General features: G+C 53.5%; 1 protein-coding gene across 1 annotated transcript in view; it reads right to left on the bottom strand.

Annotated features, from left to right (window-relative positions):
- PADI1 (peptidyl arginine deiminase 1) overlaps positions 1-16,700 on the bottom strand; it is a 38,266-nt gene extending 21,566 nt beyond the window's left edge. The window contains exon 1 of the mRNA XM_042996200.1: positions 16,609-16,700. Within this exon, the coding sequence (XP_042852134.1) occupies positions 16,609-16,700 (92 nt within the window). The remainder of the gene's footprint in view (positions 1-16,608) is intronic.
- Positions 16,701-20,690: the final 3,990 nt, after the last annotated feature.

Genomic DNA, 20,690 nt, shown 5'->3' with positions numbered 1-20,690 from the left:
CTAGTGACAGGGCCCCTTCAGCGGACCCCAGGTGGAATCCAAGGGGCAGCGGGGCATGGAGCTGAGCCACGGTTTTAACCCCCGCACGCTGACAGTGGTCCCGGAGGCTCCAGAGAGCGGAGACCACCAACCTCTGGAGTCCCCACCCCCCACCCCAAGGCTTCCCGTTCTGATACTTGCAAATTCTCCAACCCAATAGGGAACCCACTTGGCCATCCACCTCTCACCACCTGACGGCCGGGCAGCCTCCTCACTGGTCTCCCTGGCCCCACCCATGCCCCCTCTGTTCCACACACAGCACACTTGAGCAGACTGTGCTGTTCCTTCGCTCAAAAGCCGTGGCTCCTGTCCCACAGTAGCTTACCAGGCTCCCTGTGATGTGCCCCCTGCCACCTCCCTGACCTTCTCCTCCCCCACTCTGCTCCCCCTCATCCTCTCTGCTCCAGCCACATTGACCTCCCTGCTGGTCCATGAAGCTGCCAGTCTGTCCTGCCTCAGGGCCTTTGCACTGACTGTTTCCTCTGCATAGGATGCTCTTCCCCCAGATATCCACAGGGCTCATTCCCTTACCCTCTTCAGGGTTCTGCTTAAAGGTCGCCTTCTCAGTGAGCCCCCCCATCACTCCATTTAATGCTGCAACTTGCCCCCACCTTCTCCCCCTCCACCCTATCCCTCTCACTCCGCTCTGATAGCTAGGCCCCAGGGTTCCATGAGGCTCTTGGCCATGTGGAGTCCATACCCTAGAGGGGAAGTTGAACAACAGAACTATGCGTCAGTGTTTCTCTGTCCCCCTACATGTCAGGGCTCTTCCCTGCCGTTCCCCAGGACAGAGCCATCAGCCTCAAGGCTCAAGGTCAAGTCCACTTGCAGACGTCTACCTGTCTGCAAAGATGCTGGGCCAGAGGGGTCCTGCCTCTATCCTTTCCTGGGCTGCTGAGAACCCAGCCAGATATTAAACCCTCTGGAGAAACCAGACACCCCTCCGAAACCACCACCACGGTCACCTGCGCCCATCAAACTGCTTCCATTGACAATGTTGATGGGGGTTGTGGTTATAAGAACCCCAAGTCCCACTCAGTGCCTGGCTCCCTGATGCTCAGCACGGCCCTGCAAAGCAGTTATCACTCTCCTCATTTCTCAGAGGCAGCCGGGACAGAGAAGAGACTGGAGCCCTGCAGGCCGCTGGCCAGACCCGCCCCCGCCACCCCCACTCGTCCCCATGAGCCATGGTACCTTCGGGAACCCCCATCTCGCACGCCCTTCGTCCTCGTTTAAACAGTTAGCACGGGAACCCAAGTACCGCCTGATGTTCACCCTCTGATCTGACCCCGCCTCCCATCTGCCCCCACTCCCAGACCATCCCATGTGCCACCAGGTGTGCGGGGGGGTGGGGGGGTGAGGGGGGCTCATCTCATCTCAGAGTGTTTCCTTGACCTTCCTGCTGCCTCAGAAACCTGCTCCCCACAGTGGGCAGCGTCCCCTTGCAGCCCTCTCAACGGTGGCCAGTTCCCCCTCACTCCCCCCGACTGGGCCCAGAGGTGGGTGGGGGTCCTGTGTGCTCTTTCTTCCCTGTCACTTCCAGATCGTTGTCACTCTGCCCTCATTCCTGGAGGGGGCCGACGTCTGCCACTACCTACAATTTCAGAAGCCAGGTGGGTGATGGGCCGGCACCGGGCGTCCCAGTGCCTGACCTCCTTCCCCAGCGACCCTGTCCTCCACCCTCTCCCAGGGCAGACCCTAGACTTTGTCATCACTGAGAACTGCGCCCACCACAGACTCCCCTACCAGCAGCCCGGGGATTCCTCCTGCTCACCTGCCAGCTCCCTCCCCTAACACACCAACCCCATGAAGCCCCCAGCTCCGCAGCCACTGAAGGTGCCATCCCCCCTGGGCAGCCCAGGGCTGCCTGTTCTCCCTCCCCTTCGCAGGCTTAGAGTCCCTAGCCTGTGTCACAGTCACTCCCCGGTACCGCTTGACTCTCTGCGCGCCTTGCTCTCCATCCGACTGCCTAAGCACCGCCCCAGCCCCCATCAAACTGCCTCCCTCCCCACTGTGCACCTGCACCCACACAGTTGGCTGCAGCCCACCCAGATTCACCATCACTGTCCTCAAGGGACCCTTGTCACTGCCCAGCAGCCTTACAACATTTCTGGGGGCTGGATAGCCTGGGAGGGAGGGGCTAGGGTGTCAGGCCGATTTTGGGGTTCCATCTCCAGAGTTCCGGCTCTGAGCCCTGGGGCCAGGCTTTGGGGCCTGGGCTCTGCGTTCTGACGTCCGAGTGGAACCTGGGTGTGGCCCTAGAATGACCTGGTGCTCAAGATGGGGACAGGACTGGGCTGCCCCAAATTTCTCCCCCCGCTTCTTGCCTATGACCCATCTGCCTGAGGTGGCGGGGCCTTCGTCTCTTCAGCTCCCTTCCTTTACAGGAAAACGCCTCAGAAGTTGAGTGTGCTTGCTGTCCGACTCTGTCTCCCTGTGGTCCCTGTGACCTGCCACTAATCAGGGACATAAATGTGGATTGATGTTTTCATTTGTGTCCAAGAAGAAAATGGAAGGAGGGGCGCCTGGGAGGCTCAGTCAGTTGAGCGTCCAACTTCGGCTCGGGTCATGATCTCACGGTTCACGGGATCGAGCCCCGCATCGGGCTCTGTGCTGACGGCTCGGAGCCCGGAGCCCGCTTCGGATTCTGCGTCTCCCTCTCTCTCTGCCCCTCCCCCACTCATGCTCTGTCTCTCTCTGTCTCAAAAACAAATAAACATTAAAAAAAGAAGAAGAAGAAAATGGAAGGGAAGCAGTGAAAACTTTCACTCCGTCGGTGCCTCAGGCAACCTCTTTGCTGAGTTAGCTAATGCTGGACTAACAGCTTCCCCACCCCCCCCACCCCCGCCTTTTTGTGCTAATCTCAACCTAACACACCTTTAAAGTTAATCTGCATTGATCTCCTTTCCTTCATCAATAAAGCAATAAATGTGAGTCCTGGTTTGTAGCCTTTGCCAATTTCTGTGGTACAGAGGCTTCCAGCAACAGCCACATTCAAGTTGCCAATGTCACATCAACGAATTCAGAGTTGCAAAGAAATACACGATCACACCTGGTGTGCAACTAGTTCTCCCGGACGGACGGACGGAGGTGAATGATGTCGGAGCATAGATCGCAGTAGAGTCCAGTAACATCGTAAGGAAGCAGTGCGTTTTGAGTTGTTACCGTTGTTTTAAATATAATTTATTTGATTGCAAACACATAGAGTTTCATTTTAAATACTGTCATGGCTGTGTTTAGCAGCAGGCTGGTAAACTTCCTAAAAATGGGCAATGAGGTGCTCTTAGGGAAGGACCCTGCATGCTAAAAATAGGCCCTGTTCACCTCTCTCCTAGCCTTCTCCAAAGGAACTCACAGCCCTTACCAGGTGGCGTGCCCTGGGGAAAAGGAAATAATCAGACTTTTCTGGTTTTAGTAGACACTGGCTCCGAACTGAGGCTAATTCCAAGAGACCCACATGTCACGGCCACCTGCCAGTCAGAGCAGAGGCTTTTAGCAGGCAGGTGATCGATGGGGTTAGCTCAGGTCCAGCTCCCAGTGGGTCTAGTGGGTCTCCAAACCCATTCTATTGGGAGGTGGGGGTTATCCCCAAACCCATTCTATTGGCGGGGGGTTATCCCCCAGATCTGGAACACGTAATTGGAGTAGACACCCAACGACAGGCAGGGCCACCTTACAGACATTCCTATGAGTGTGTCCCAGGGGGCTCCAGCCCACCTGGCCCCAGGGCTTGGTGCTCAGTCCTCTCTGGTGACACTCATCCCCTTGATGATCTCCACCTGCCACACTGAGATGCTTAGAAACCCCACTTTCCATCTCCAGACCCTTATAGCAAACTGTTTTTTGAACATCTCCCTTAGGTGAGTAACAGACATTTTAAATTTAATGTGTCTGTATATAAGCATAAAGGGAACAATCCAGCAAAAAGATACAATTTTAAATATTTATGCACCCAACATGAGAGCACCCAAATACATGCAGCAGCTAATAACCAACATAAAGAAGGTAATTGATGGTAACACAATAATAGTAGGGGACTTTCACACCCCTCTTACACCAATGGACACATCATCCAAATAGAAAATCAACAAGGCAACAGTGGCTTTGGATGACCATTGGACCAGATGGGTCTAACAGATATATTTGGAACATTCCATCTTAAAAGAGCAGAATACGCATTCTTCTCAAGTACACATGGAACATTCCCCAGAATAAATCACATGTTAGGCCACAAAACAAGCCTCAACAAATTCAGAAAGACTGTAGTCATACCATACATCTTTTCTGATCACAACACTATGAAACTAAAAATCAACCACAAGAAAAAATCTGGAAAGAACACAAATACTTGGAGGTTACATAACACGCTTCTAAACAAAGAATGTTTCAATGAATGAAACAAGAAATCAAAGAGGAAATTAAAAAGAAATACCTAGAGACAAATGAAAATGAAAACACAACCGTCCAAAATCTTCAGAATGCAGCAAGAGTGGTTGTAAGAGGGAAGTTTATGGCAGTACAAGCCTCACTCAAGAAGCAAGAGAAATCTCAACTAAACAATGTAACCTTACACCTAAAGGACCTAGAAACTAAAAAACAAACAAAACTCAAAAAACCGGTAGAAGGAAGGTAATGATAAAGATCAGAGCCAAAACAAACGAAGTAGAAACTAAAATAACAATTGAACACATCGATGAAACCAGGAGCTGGCTCTTTGAAAAGATCAACAAAATTGATAAACCTTTAGCCAGACCTAAAAGAGAGAGAGAGAAAACTCAAATAAACAAAATCAGAAACAAAGAGGAGAAATAACAAGGGACACAACAGAAATACAAAGGATTATAAGAGAATATGATGAAAAATTATGTGCCAACAGACTGGACAACCTAGAAGAAACGGATGAATTCCTAGAGATATACAACCTACCAAAAATGAAACAGGAAGAGACAGAAAAATCGAACAGAACAATAGCCAGCAATGAAATTGAATCAGTAATAATAAAATAAAATAAAGCTCCCAACAAACAAAAGTCCAGGATCAGATGGCTTCACAAGTGAATTCTACCAAACATTCAAAGAAAAGCCAATACCCGTTCTACACAAGAGAAAGGGAAAAAACCAAATTATCGTTTCAAGAGAAGCAGAAAAGGCATCTGACAAAGTTCAACATCCATTTGTGACAAAACCCCTCAACATGTAGGTTTAGAGTTAACATACGCCAACGTAATAAAGGCCTTAAATAGAAACCCACAGCTAGGATCATACCCTGTGGGGAAAAACTGAGAGCCTTTTCCCTAAGGTCAGAAACCAGACGAGGACGTCACTCTCACCACTTTTATTCAACATAGCACTGGAAGTCCTAACCACAGCAACCAAGCAACAAAAAGAAAAAAGCATCCATATTGGTAAAGAAGAAGTAAAATTGTCATGATCCTCAGACGACATGATACCATATATTTAAAACCCTAAAGGCTCCACCAAAAAACTACCAGAGCTGATAAATGCATTCAGTAAGGTTGCAGGATACGAAATCAATATACAGAAATCGGTTGCATTTTTAGACGCTAATAATGAAGCAGCAGAAAGAGAAATTAAGAAAACAATTCCATTGACAATTGCACCAAAAATAATAAAATACCTAGGAAGAAACTTAACCAGGGAGGTGAAAGACCTGTAGTCTGTTAACTATAAAACACTGATGAAAGAAATTAAAGATGACACAACCAAATGAAAAGATATTCCGTGCAGCTGAATTGGAAGAACAAATCTTGTTTAAATGTCCATACTTTCCAAAGCAACCTACGGATTTAATACAATCCAAAGTACCAAAGCATTTTTCACACAATAGAACAAATAATCCTAAAATCTGTATGGAACCACAGAAGACCCTGAATAGCCAAAACGATTCTGAAAAAGAAGCACAAAATTAGAAGTATCAAAATTCAAGATATCAAGATATACTACCAAGCTATAGTAATCAAAACGGTGTGGAACTGGCACAAAAAGAAACCCGTTGATCAATGCAACAGAATAGAGAATCCAGAGGGGCGCCTGGGTGGCTCAGTTGGTTGGGCGTCTGACTTTGGCTCAGGTCATGATCTCGCGGTTTGTGGGTTCGAGCCCCGCGTCGGGCTCTGTGCTGACAGCTCAGAGCCTGGAGCCTGCTTCGGATGCTGTGTCTCCCTCTTTCTCTGTTCCTCCCCTGCTCGTTCTCTGTCTCTCTCTGTCTCTCAGAAATAAAATAAACATTAAAAAAAATAAAAAAAAGAATAGAGAATCCAGAAAAAAAAAACCCACAATTATATAGTCAATTAAACTTCAACAAAGGAGGCAAAAATATGCACTGGGGGAAAAGACAGTCTCTTCGACAAATGGTATTGGGAAAACTGGACAGCAACATGCAAAAGAATAAAACTGGACTACTTTCTTACACCATCCACAAAAATAAAATCAAAATGGGCTAAGGACCTAAATGTGAGACCTGAAACAATAAAATTCCTAGAAGAGAACATAGGCAGTCATTTCTCTGACATCGGCCATAGCTGCATTTTTCTAGATATGTCTCACGAGGCAAGGGAAACAAAAGCAAAAATCGGCTCTTTGACTACAGCAACATAAAATACTTCTGCACAGCAAAGGAAGCAATCAACAAAACTAAGAGACAACCTACTGAATGGGAGAAGATGGTTGCAAATGACATATCTGATAAAGGGTTAGTATCCAAAATATGTAAAGAACTTATACAACTCAACCCCCCAAAAAACCAACAATCCAATCAAAAATGGGCGGGAGACATGAACAGACATTTCTCCAAGAAAGACATCCAGATGGCCAACAGACAGGTGAAAAGATGCTCCACATCACTCATCATCGGGGAAATGCAAATCAAAACTACAGTGAGAGAAGCTCCTGGGTGGCTCCGTCAGTGGATGTCCAACTCTTGATTGTGGCTCAGGGCATGATCTCAGGGTTGTGGGATCGAGCCCTGCATTGAGCCCTGAGCTGAGCACGGAGCCTGCTTAAGATTCTCTCTCTCCCTCTCTCTCTTCCCCTCGCCTTCTCACTCTCTAAGAGAAAGAAAGAAAGAAAGAAAGAAAGAAAGAAAGAAAGAAAGAAAGAAAGAAAGAAAGAAGGAAGGAAGGAAGGAAGGAAGGAAGGAAGAAACAGTAAGATACCACCTCACACCTATCAGAATGGCTAAAATCAAAAACACAAGAAATAACAACAAGGACTGGCAAGGATGTGAATGCGAACTTTTTGCGTTTTGGTGGGAACGCAAACTGGGGCAGCCACTCTGGAAAACGGTACGGAGGTGAGTCAAAAAAAACTAAAAATAGAATTACCATAGGATCCCGTCATCCCCCTATTGAGTGTTTACCCAAGCAACACGAAAACGCGAATTTGAAAAGATACGTGCGCTGTCGCAGCGTTATTTACCAATCGCCAAATTATGGAAGGAGCCCAAGCGTCTATCACTAGACGAACAGTCAAGAAGACGTGCTAGCGACACGTGTCGTATACGCATGCGCACAGTGGAATATTAGTCAGCCATAAGAAAGGACACAAATCTTGCCGTATGCGAACGTGGCTGGATCTAGAAAGCACAACGCCAAGGAACATAAGGGCGGATACCAAACGATTTCAGTCGTGGTGGAATTTAAGAAACAAAACAGAGGAACAAAGGAAAAAAGAGAGAGAGAAAGCGAAAAAACAGACTCTGCACAAAAAGCCTGATGGCTACCAGAGGGGAGGTTACCCATGGGGGGATGGGGGAAATAGCGGATGGGACGGAGAACATACTTATCGTACGGAGCGCTGACGGGCGTACAGAATTGTTGGGTCGCTGTATCGTGCACCTGGAACTAGCCAACACTGCGTGTTAACTATACTGGAATAATTAAAAGAAGGGGAAAAAAGACCTCCTACTCTAGAAAACGATAATAATATAAATAAATAAGTAAATCAATGTGAAGCGTCCAAAACCGAACTCCTACTTCCCCACCCCCGCCCCGTCCAAACGTGCCCAACACCTTGCACTGCCTCTCCGTCCTCAAGTTCATCCTGGGGTGCCCCCCCTCCCCCCTTCCCTCCCACTCACACCCAGCACCCCAGCAGACCCTAACGCCTCCGCGTCCACATCATCTCCAAAGCTGACACTCTCACCTCCGCCACAGCTAACGCCCTGGTGCGGACCACCAATTGCTTTCACGCGGATTTTGTAAAATGGCTGGTCTCCTGCCGCCCTCGGTCTGTTTTCGACACGCTTTTTTTTTTTTTTTTTTTTTAAGTGCCATGGTGTCCCTCCTGCTCTAAGCCTTCCACAGAGCCTCTGTGGTCTGCCCCCACCTGGCTTCCTGGCCATGTGACTCCTCTCCCCCTCCCACGAACCCACCTCCTTGCTCCCCCTCCGGCATGCTCGGCGCACTCCCACCCCAGGCCCTTTGCACCTGCAGTTCTCGTTAATCACAATGTTCGGCTCGCAGATATCCACCGGGGCCTCGCTCCCTCAGCTCCTTCTCCGAGAGGTCGTCTCTGCCCAATTTAGGACAGTGCGATAGAGAGGACACCACGAACCCCATGCTCCCTAGCCCCGTGACCCAACGTCATTGTCCCCGACATCTGCTCATTTTGACATATTTGCTTCTTGCCTGCCCCTCCCGTTTCTCCCTCTAGAATGCAGCCGTTTCCCACACCCCCCCACCCCACTTGACTCTCTCTAATGCTGCTGTCACCTGAGCATCCAGCTCAGCGCCTGGCCTGGAGCGGAAGCACAATGAGCCCTTGTGTTCGGGATAAACCCCGGAACCCAAGACTGCCCTGGATTTGAATCCAAACCTCCTGGCCCCAGAGCCTGGGCCCGCTGATCCCGAGAGCGAGTAGGCATGAGCCCCGGGCCCCCAGCTGGCGGCAGAAAGGTTCCCGGCTCGTGGGAGCCTTTCAAGGGGAGCGGGGTTCCGGGGGGCCAGTCCCCGGCTTTGGGCAAAAGTTGACATTTCCACGTCACGGCCCTGGCGCAAAGCTCCCTTATTTGGAGTAAGAAATAATAGAAACAGCGAGGACAACAACGGGGGTAAAAGAAGAGGGGCGCAGAGCGGACCTTCCGAGCCCAGCCTGCTCCTCGCCCCCCACCTTGCTCAGTCACTGCGTCTCAGCTCGCAGTCTCCGGGGTGCCGGGAGTCCGGGCTCGGCTTGTCTCCTCCCTGCAGGCGGCAGATGAGTCCCTAAACGGCCGCCTCTGCAGGTCTCCCCTGCCCTGTGCCCACCCACCCGCCTTCCAGGTTCCGTCACTCACGTACATCCAGGCAACTTCCCGTGCCTGGGCTGCCTCTCGGGATGGAAAAGGTGTTAAAGAGCCAAGGCTATCCCACCAGGAGCTTCGCAGACTGGGAGGGGGAGGGAGAGGAAGGGAACCCCCGGAGGGGCTGCTGTTTCTCCCTGGTGCCCACGCTGGGCAGGTGACGCCAGGCAGGCACTTGCCGCCTCAGATTCTCATTCGATGCCATCCGCCACCCACGAACCCGAGCCCCGGGCCTCGATGAGAGGGTTCGCAGCGCCCTTTCCTCGTCGCTCAGGCTCCCGGATCTGCGGGCGGGGCCGTGGATGCAGGGCGGCTCTTGGGGGTGTCGCCAGCGGGCGTGGGAGGTTGTGGCGAGCTCCGGGCCCACCCGGGGCAGCGGCAGGAGCCTCTCAGGTCACACCTACCCGCCTGCTTGCCTCCAGGGGAGTCTCACCCCGCAGCCCCCAGATCCAGCCCAAACTCACAGTCAGGTGAGGTCATGGGTTTGAAAGCACCCCTTAGATCAGAGGGTCTGAGTCATTACCATACATGTAACCACTGTTGTCTTTATCATCATTTCCGGGGCCCTGCCCTTGCCCTCTGCTTCCCCAGCGCCCTCCTCCTGTCTCTGCAGGGGTGGGGGATGAGGACGGGGAAGGGGGAGGAGAAACCTTCTGCGTGCTTGAAGACCCGTTTCAAATGCCACCTCTTTGGTGGAGGGAATTGTGGGCTCTGTGCGGAGCGTGGTGGGCGCCCTCAAACCTGGTCACTCAACTGCCCTGGGCCTCTATTTTCCCCCTCTGTGAAATGGGCTTAATCCAAAGAGCTACTCCCTAGGGCTGTTGGAGGGATTCCATGAGATGATGCATTTAGAGCGCTTGGCACACCGTGGGTGCTTAAGAGGGATGAGGTTGCCCTTGTCACCGTTACCTTTGCTCCCCCCAGAGCCCCCTACCAGCCCAGGCCACTCGGGCCAGATCCCGGCGTCCTCTCCTTCGTGTTCCCACGGGGCTGGTTCACACCTGCCCTGGGGTCCGTTCACGGTTCGTCTGTGTCGCCCAGAGCAGCGTCCTGCCTGACTCACCCTGCACGTCCCCGCACCCCACGCCCCAGCCCGGGCCCGGGGGACCAGGTTAATAAAGAGGCTGTAAGGAGAACAGAGTAGATTCCTAGAGAATCTCGCAGAAGGAGGCGCAGAGGGTGGGACGAGGAATTTCAAGTCAACGGGCAATTCCCCGCCAGGCCCACCTGCTCTGGCAAGGCGTGTGCCCACCCACCTGGTAGGGCATAAGGGTGGCATGTGCCACAGGTAATACTGAGGTGGGGTGGATCGGGGGTGGCATTTTCAAGCACCTACCATGGGCCAGGCACGTGCTCAGTGTTTGACACTCATGATCTCATCCATCCTCGCAACAACCCTCCCCAGTACGTGCTGCTGTCCTCATTTAGCAGATGAAAAAACCTCAGAGAGGTTAAGTAACTTTCCCAGGGTCACACAGCTGGCAAAGGGAGGAGGGAGCAGCAGGTTTGTCTTCTCTCTTATGCTGTCCTGGCTGACGTTAAAAGGAACTCGGGTGCCCTGAGCACGTCCCCAGCGGGGACCGGAAGGATGAGATCGCTGGGGAAGATACGGGAAGGGAAAAGGAAAATGTTGAAACTTCGCAACATGAGCTCCTCGGTATGGTTCCTCGGCAGTGGACAGGCGAGGCCTAGGGCAGCATGTGGGGCACTGAGTCAGGAAAGTCATGTCCCCTCCTCCCACACACGCACCTGAACTTTACAGGGGTGAGGTCAGTGAAGGCCAAGAGGGCAGCACCCGGGAACTCCTGGCTCCTGCCTGCCCTAAAACAATGAGCCTGTGAAGTATCTGCATAAGCCTTGGGTCAGAAAGGGATCTCGGAGATCATCTTGGCCCGCCTCCTGCCCGTGGTAGGGCTCTGTGCTTGAACACTTCTTATGACAGACAACTCACTCTCTCACACCCCTTTGTGTTTTGACAGCTCAGGTAATTAGAAAGCTTTTCCTTTTGCTTAGCTGCACCCTGCCTCCCAGAAGCTTCCTCCCACTGGGGTTCAGCAGGCCACACCTTCTTCTCTCAACTACTCAGAAATTGACTGCCTGACCTCTAAGGACAGGAGAAACACGGCAATCCTGGACAAGTCTCTCCCGTGCCCTCCGTCATTCTTGCCACTTGGACTTCACCAGCCCCCGGGGATAGAGTTCGGAGGTTTGGGGCCCCTCTTCCCAGCCTAGGGTCCGGGCGGGAGGGCAGAGTGGTGCTGACCTGGTCTCGGGGGATGGGAGCATCGTGGCAAAGGACCAGTGCGCCCTGGAGGGTGGCCCAGGGCCCGGTGCTGGGGAGAGGCAAGGGCAGGAGGGGAGAATAATGCAGAATTGGAGGGAAAGGCTGAAAACCAAGCCAGCGGGCAGCTCTCGAGCAGACCAGGCCAGGCAAGCCTCACGCCCGGCCAGCCACCTGCCCACTGGATGCCCCCAAGGTGCCACCTTCCAGACACCTTAGACTTGAAGTTTTCTAGACTGAAGCCACAAGAGATGCCATAGGGCCAGCCAGCAGGATCCAGCAAGTCCCTTCTGACGCGGCCAGCTCTGTGAGTGCTTCTGCTGGGAGCCAAGAGTCCCACAGAGCTGGCCGGCCCCCACGGGCTCCAGTCCTAAAGGACGGCAGCTCGCCAGGGGCGCACGGAGCTTCCTGCGAGTGCTGCGGGCTGCTCGGCCTCAACACGCATTCCCTGAGCACCTGCTGGGCACGGGGAGGGCGGAGATGGCTCACCCCAGCCCTGCACGGGGGGGGGGGGGGGGTCCACACGGGGCAGGTGATCCACAGTCTGCACCACACTTTGACCCTGTTCTAATTCCATCCCCACGGCCCCCCGCCTGCTGAGCTGCTCTCTTCATTTGACAGAAGACGTCTTGAAATTCAAAGGGACCCAGCGCAAGAGCTGAGACTGGACCCCACTCGGGGCCTGACTCCAAAGCTCAGCCTCCGCCTCGACCGCCACTCCGCCCCTCGAACTGACCCAGCAACACAGAAGATTCCCAGCTGACGAAGCTTTTGGGGGTCGAACTCAGAGAATTTAGGGTCGGGCACACCTGGATTCAAATCCCAGCTCCAGCACGGGAGGGCCATGTGACTTGGGGCAAGTCTCCCGACCTCTCTGTACCGCGGTTTCTTTGTCTGCAAAGTGGGGATCGTAGTTGCCCGCGTCTCACAGGCTTGCTGTGACATTTCACTGACTACAGTCCTGCCCACGGCCGTTACCGTCACAAAGAGCGTGGGGAACAGGCGGATCCTGGAGAGAGGGCTGGTGGCTCAGAGGATCCTGGTACCTCCCTTCACTCGCCCACTTGACCAAAACTGTGGATTGTTAACATCCACATCCTGAAGTCCTTTTTGCCCTCAGACTAGGATGGGAGCCCCTCACCGGCGGGTACGGGCTGGATGGATCGCCTCCAGAGTCAAGGTCGGCGTGGAGCTGTTCAGTAACATCTGTTAAATGACCGCTGTGCGCCGTGGGGTAAAAGGCCACAGAGAGTCCTTCAACTTCCCGACCCTGGTGCGGCTTTCTCCTTGGACCTCCCGGGGTGCTGGCAGTGGCTGACAGAGGTCGGGGAGGGCAATGACTGGCACCTTATAGACCCCACATCACGGGCAGGCATTTTCTCCTAAATCTAGGGTGCGGCCCAGGCCTCCCAGCAGAGGCAAACCAGGGGCAAACCTCCCCGCGAGAGAGCCTTGAATGGGGAGTCAGCCGTGAGTTACTGCTTCCCTGTCCCCTGCAGGCCCCCCGTGTGCGGAAGGAAAAGCAAGTGTGGCTGAGCTTATGCGTGTTGTGGACTGTGGAATTCCTCATCTGTAAAACGGGGCCCAAATTCGCAGGTCACAGCAACAAAAAACGTTACCCCCATCTAGCGTGGGCGAAACAGGCGCGGAGCTCCCCGAGGGGCCGCTGTCCTAGGCTGGGTGGCGATTTGCCAGTTCCTTCGAGCCCCACATCCTACCCACCACACCTTCGAGCATCAGGGCCACCTGACAGAGCTGAACAGCTGCTTAGCAGCCCCAAGAGAAGGGAGTGGATGCTTCTCTGGACGGAGCAAAGCTGAGGACATGTCGCAAGGAGACCATTTGGGGGGGGGGGGTCAAGAGGAATCGACCTCACACATGAGCAACACCCCCATTCCTTGTGTCTCAAGTGTCCTCTCGGGGTCCCCGGCTGGTCCGCCCACCAAGAAAGGAAGGGCAGGGACTGGGAGGTGAAGAATGAGAATGGAATTCCAGGGCCAAAAATGATGGGAGGGGCGGGGAGGGGAGGGCAGAGTGGCTGATAGGGAGGGTCCCGAAGTCTCAAACGGCAGGTGGCCAGGGAGACCAGGGAGGCAGGGGCACCTGTAGGGTTAAGGAGTGGCTGACCTCAGAGGTCCACCCAGATGCCAGCATTTTCTGTTCCAAGAAATCACCCCCCACCCTTGTCCAGACAGCACGACACGCCGGCCCGTCACCCCTCCGTGGAACACAGGGAGGACCCTGGCCTCACATTCTCTAGACACCTCACACTTAAACTGTAAGATTACTTCTAATAAAGGAATGCCGTGTGGCACAGGATGCAGCCAGGAGGAGAGAAGGTCCTCAGCCGGCTTTTAAACCCAGGTCCCAGCCCGGCTCTCGGAGCCTGTCAGTCATGACGAATTAGTGTCTGCATCAATCCTGTAATTATCCCATGAGCAGCACAATTATGCTTCATTGTACTTCTGTGCAAGTTAAAAGCATCAATTTACTCCATGTAAACATTAAGAATATATAGATATATATACATATATATATACACATATATATATGCATATATATATGTGTATATATATATGTATATATATCTATATATTCATTCCACCACAAGTTTCAGAACTCTGTTCTGGTGCTTTCCTTCTTTGAAATACACAGAACCACAGGAAAAAGCAGCCAGCAGCCTGGGGCCTCACGCTGGCTCATCAGAGAGGCCCTGCAGAGTGCCCCCTCCCTGCACACCTCCAATCCTACCCGTCCGATAGGAAGCGTATATTTTGCTTTGATGCTTTTGTGCAGGGCTCGGGGAGGCTCGGGGAGGCTTGGGAGAGATCCAGGAGAATGTCTCTGTCCCCCAGCCAGCCAGCCTTCTCCTCCATTCCAGAAAATAAACATTCATTATGGCCTCTGGGCAGACAAAGAGACCAGACCGCACCAGGCATGGATTCCCCACACTGCCCACCCCCTCTTGTTTGGCCTGAGTCCTCCAGGGGTCACTTCTGAGCAAGGACAAGGACCACCAGGGTAGTCTAACCAGACCTGGAGGGTCAGGGTGGTGAGCTAGCCCGCTGGGGGGGGTCGGGGGGGGGGGTTGGGTCAGGGCAGTGAGCTAGTCCATTGGAGGGAAGGGAAGGGGACAGCATCTGTAGCACATGCTAAGGCAGGGTGTTCTTTTCTTTAACGTTTGATTTCTTTTTGAGACAGCAAATCCGAACAAAGTGGGCACTGCTCTGAGAGCACCAAGCCCGATGTAGGGCTCGAGCTCACGAACCAACTGCGAGATCACGACCCGAGACGAAGCCGGACATTCGGTCCGCCGAACCACCCAGGCGCCCCTGAGTCACGGGATTTCTAAAGCTTCCTTGGGCCGGGGCGCACAATTACCTCGAACACAAATATTTCTCCAAATAACCAGTCCACGCAGCACCGGGGGGAATTAATCACTTCCCATGACGTCACCCCACATGCCCATCGCCACTGGCCCTGCCAGAGGGCTTAGCTCCTGGGCTGCCCTGGCGACTGAAACACCCCCTCTTCGGAATGGCTTTCCCCCTTGGACCAGTAAGGCTAAGTAGAAACCCCTTGCTTTTGGCCTCAGCCGGAGCCAGACAACTGGCAATGGGGCAGAGGAGCCCCAAGTTCATCATGGGGTGGAGTCCCCTCCTCCTGATCAGCCCAGGCCCTGGGGGACCTTCAGGCTTCTTCTTCAAACCTTCCCAGGCTGACAGTCCCATGGCCCTTCTCCGTCTATCACAGACCCCATGGGCAGGAAGCCCTGCCTTCAGTCTACTTTTCAGCCAGCTTGCTGCAGAATAAACTTTTGTTTTCTAGTTTCGAGACTCTCGGTGGCTATGTCCCTGGTCGCCACCCGTGCCCCGGTGAAGGCTCCTGAAAGGCTTTTTGGTGGGGGGGCTCTCAAAACGCTCACTCAGGAGCACCCCCTCCCAGAGTCAACCAGAGGCACAGCAGCGCGGGCCAGGCTGGGCAGCTTCCTCCTGCCCCACGGCTGGGCCAGCGCCCAAATCTGAGGGTGCCGAGATGCTTGGTGATCCCGAAGGGGGTCCCCAGACAGCACTGCCCTCCGCTCCCACCACACATGCCCCGATCTGTCCTCTGCTCTTGCCGCCCTCTGAGACGTGATGGCAGGGGGAACCCAAGTCCGTCCAGCCCCGCAATCTGCGCACTCGACCTCCACGCTGAACTCAAGAGGGGCTCGGCTCACCTTGTCGGGGCTCGGATGAGGACATGAGGCCCAGCGAGGGCCAGTGACTTGGCCCCCTGCCAGATAGCACGCGAGCATCAGAGCCAGGACCAGAACCCGCGTCTTCTGGCTCCCAGTAAAATGCCTCTGGCCTTAGTCAGCAGCACTACGTGCGGCCTAAGTTTCTGAAATGACCTTCCATCTCCTCCAGCAGGGATGGAGACCATAGACAGTGTCAGAGCTGGAAAAGCCCCACACCCGAGGTCCCCAAGTCCAGCTCCCTCAGTGACCAGGTTCTTGTCCTCTATTAACTCCTTGAATCATCCCTCTGACACTCCCCTCCTGATCCCAATCACCCGGGCTGGCCTCCAAGGGTCGAGATGCCACACACCCCACACCTCCTTTCAGACATACGGGTCGTGGGCAAGAAACAGAAGGCGGAATTCGGGACGACCCGGTCTTGAGCCCCAGGTCATTCCGCCGTTGCACACGAGTTCCGCTCGGACATCAGAACGCACCGCCCGGGGCCCAGAGCTGGAACCCTTAACCACAGGCTTGAGGCCAGAGACCTGACCCAGGTGCCCAGGAGACAGAGCCCCAGGGTGGGCCTGATACCCTAGCTCCTCCCTCCCAGACTCTCCATCCCACTCCCCCTACTCTGCCGTCAGAGCAACCTCCTACGAGCACCCTCCAGCATGTTCGATCTGTCCACCGGGCACCCACCCCCCTTGCCTTGGGGTCCTCCGGGGTGGCCCGGCCCAATGCAGCCAGGTGGCTGCCTCTATGTTCTCACCTGTGAACGTCCACGTACGTCTCGACTCCCACCACACACACGGCATAGGTGGGCTTCTTCAGGGATAGCTGCACCGCTCTCTGCGGGGCCATCCTGCGCCCCTGGCTCCCGGCCTCGTCGCGCCCGGTCACCCCAGCTCCTCTCCTGGGCACCAAGTCACCAGGAAGGAGCGCACATTCTGATGGGTCGGTGATTTCCTCCTCCCTTTTAATTTCACCCTGTGACCTGATTAGCTGCCTAAGCCGAGTCCCCACCTCCTGGCTCCGTGCCCAGCCCTCCTCACTCAGGCTACCAATCCAGGAGGCCGGGAGAGGAGGCACCGAGGTCCCGCAGAGAGATGGGGGGAAATGGAGGGACCCCGAGGGAGGAGGGCTCAGCGGTCAGCGGGAGCTCCCCATCAGCCCCGCGTCTCTCGTTCTCCAGCTTTGCCTCTGTTCTGAGACTCCTGGCTCTGAGGGCCGACCAAGTACCGGGTGGAGATCTTATCTCACGCGCTAAGAGATCAGGTAGCATATACAAAGCATAGGGCAGTCAGACCTCCGGGGCTCGAGTCCCCTTACAACCTAGAGCCCCTTACAACCTATGCTCTCGGGCAGTTACCCCACCTCTCAAGACTCTGTTTCCCGGCGCCGAAGACGGTAGTTATACCTGTTCCCTTCGACTGGTTCGGATTCTCCAGAGATGGCAGAAGCCTCCCCCTCCCCCCGCCACCGCCGGCGGGCACCCCTGGCCAGCCCGTGGGGAGGGCCCCTCAGAGGGAGCTCAGGGCAGTGGGCTGGGGACGGCTGATTCGTTTTTCAAAATCCCTTCTTTGCAGCTCCAGCAGGTGCCCCTCCTGCCTGTTGTCAGGGTGTTTGTGGAATCTCAGTGGACAAGCATTCGCTGAGCACCTACTCCGTGTTGGGCCCCCCTTTAGGTGATGGGGATGCAGCTAAGAGTGAAACAGACCGCACACCCTGCCCTGACAGTGTTTGTATTCTGGAAGACACGATTAAGAGTTGAGTCGCCGGTGGCTCGGTCCCAGGGGCGGGGGAGGATGGCTGGCGGACTGGACCTGGGCGTGAGAGAAAGAGGGGAGTCTGGGATGACAGGAGTGCTTCGGGCCGCAGCCGCTGGAAGGATAGAGCTGTCATAGAAACATGGGGAGGGCTGGGGGTGGGCAGGGCAGGCAGGGGGCTCGGCCGGCCCATGTTGGACCAGTTAGACAGGAAGTGTCTATTAGGCCTCCAGGGGAAGCAATGCTTTACGAGTAACGTGCTCCCTCCATACTGGGCATCGAGGAGGAGGAGGAAGAGGAAGAGAATTCCCTTGAGAAGCACGGGACACCCCCTTGGCCACAGCGTCCCCTCGTTCCCGGCAGCCATCGCACAAGGCAGAATAAGGACGCACAACCAGAAGCCCCACCGTCCACAGGCCTGGGTGAAAGGGTGGCAGAGAGAGAGAGGGAGAAAGGAGGAACACGCTTGCCTGGGGGATGCCAGTCAGATGGGGCAGGAGGGGGACACAACCCCTGCTCCAGGAACCCCCGGCCTGACTAGGAAGATAGGAAGCATTAAAATGGCACGTTTTTCTTAAGTTTATTTATTTATTTTTGAGAGAGACAGAGACAGCGCACGAGCAAGGGAGGGATGGAGAGAGAGGGAAAGAGAGAGAATCCCAAGCAGGCTCAGTGCTGCCAGCACAGAGACCAACGTGGGGCTCAAACTCACAAAACCATGAGATCGTGACCTGAGCTGAAACCAAGAGTCAGAGGTTCAACCGATTGAACCACCCAGGTGCCCCTCAAACATTTATTTGTTCAGTTTGATTTTGAAGACCTTCCTGAAATGTCTTTCTTTTTTTATCATTTTTATGTTTATTTATTTTTGAGAGCAAGAGAGAGCACAAGCAGGGGAGGGGCAGAGAGAGAGAGGGAGACACAAATCCGAAGCAGGTTCCAGGCTCTGAGCTGTCAGCACAGAGCCCAATGCAAGGCTCGAACTCATGGGCCTCAAGATCATGACCTGAGCCAAAGTCAGACACTTAACCAACTGAGCCACACCCAGGCACCCCTGAAACATCTTTCTTTATTGCCAACATATCTGATTACAAATGTTCTTAATCTGCAAAGTTCTTTATACCCAATGGCACCAACACAGAGTCTAGGTTTACTCTGTGGACACAGGACCTAGCAACACAGCACAGGGGTTTCCAGGGGGTCACAATGGTTTCCACCCCACCCCCACCCCCACTCATCAGAACATGAGTCACTTTGTTCATATGTAATGTAATGTGGGGTGTAAAAAACAGGTTCCCAAAAAGCACATAGGTATATACCCATTAGAGAAGGATGGATGGATGGATGGATGGATGGATGAGTGGATGGACGGATGGACAGATGGACGGATGGACAGATGGATGGATGGATGGATGAGTGGATGGACGGATGGACTGATGAATGGATGGATGTATGGACGGATGGATGGATGGGTGAGTGGATGGATGGATGAATGGGTTGATGGATGGATGGATGGATGGGTGGATGGATGGGTGGATGGATGGATGAATGGATGGATGAGTAGATGACTGGATGGATAGATGGATGGATGGATGGATGGATGGATGAGTGGATGAGTGGATGGATGGGTAGATGGGTTGGTGGATGGATAGATGGTGGATGGATGAATGGATGGATGGATGGATGGATGGGTGGATGGATGGATGAGTGGATGGATGGATGGATGGATGAACAGATGGATGGGAAAGAGAGAGAAAGGGAAGAAGGCAGGTTGTTGCATAAGGAGCTATTTGCAAAAATGACAAAGATCATGGTGACAGTGATAAGGAGATGCTAGCAAACACCTGCCTGGCACTCACCATGTACAGGCACTGTTCTCAGCCCCTTCCATGTATTCACTCGCCTAATGCTCACAATAATATTAGGTGGCAGGTACCAACTAAGCTGAGAATCCCAAGTTCAAATGGACCACAGCATGGGTGTACAGGATGTGCCTTTTTCAGGTTGTGGGCAGGGCAGGAGCCCGGGCAGGTCAGGGTGTCTTTTTTTTTTTTTAATTTTTTTTTTTAACGTTTATTTATTTTTGAGACAGAGAGAGACAGAGCATGAACGGGGGAGGGTCAGAGAGAGGGAGACACAGAATCCGAAACAGGCTCCAACTCTGAGCTGTCAGCACAGAGCCCAACGCAGGGCTTGAACTCACGGACCGTGAGATCATGACCTGAGCCGAAGTCGGCCGCTCAATCGACTGAGCCACCCAGGCGCCCCATGGTCAGGGTGTCTTAAAGGAAATGTTCTCACAGCCAGAGGAAAGAGGGAGGGAATAGAAGAGAGGTGGCAGAGAGACTGAGAGGAACATCAGTGCATTTCCATTTTACAGATGAAGAAACCGAGGCACAGAGAAGTTAAGGGACCTTCTCAAGGTCTGAACCTAGAAAGCAGCAGAGCCAAGATTCGAGCCCACACCATCTGACCCTGGGTTGGCTTTTAACTGTTGACTGGGTCCCTGGGAGATAGAATATCTCTGATTTGGGGTGTGTTTTTTTACCTTCTTCCTTATGCTTCTGTGTATTATTTGAAAGTTTTGGTAAGCAAATATTTTTACTATTGGAAAAAAATGAAGTCTCTCTTGGGTGCCTGAGTGGCTCAGTTAGTAGGTCATCTGACACTTGATCTTAGGATCATGAGTTGTGACCCCACATTGGGCATGGAGCCTACTTAAAAAAAAAAATGAAGTCTCTCTTTAAGAAAATATAAAAGGAGTTTCCTGCTCTTGGCTTCCCTGCCTACCTTTGGCTCTTTGCTCGTTGTCTCCTTCCCTCCTTTCCCGGGCTTTTAGAACATTTCCTTTAAGACACCATGACCTGCCCGGGACCCTGCCCTGCCCACAACCTGCAAAAGGTACATCCTGTTCACCTATGCTGTGGTCTATTTGAACTTGGGATTTCAGGCTTGATTGGTCAAATTTGGGAGGAGCAGGGGTGGGGGAGCTGAATGACCTCATTGGGTCAGGAAATGAGACACAGTGAAGCAGGGTAGAGGGGCAGAGGAGAAGGGGTGCTGTTTGAGTAGGCTGATCAGGGAA

The sequence above is a fragment of the Panthera tigris genome, chromosome C1 (assembly GCF_018350195.1).
Source record: "Panthera tigris isolate Pti1 chromosome C1, P.tigris_Pti1_mat1.1, whole genome shotgun sequence".
Classification (NCBI taxonomy): Eukaryota; Metazoa; Chordata; class Mammalia; order Carnivora; family Felidae; genus Panthera; species Panthera tigris.
Note: the sequence above shows the minus strand (reverse complement) of the source record. Positions and strands in the feature narration are given on the sequence as shown.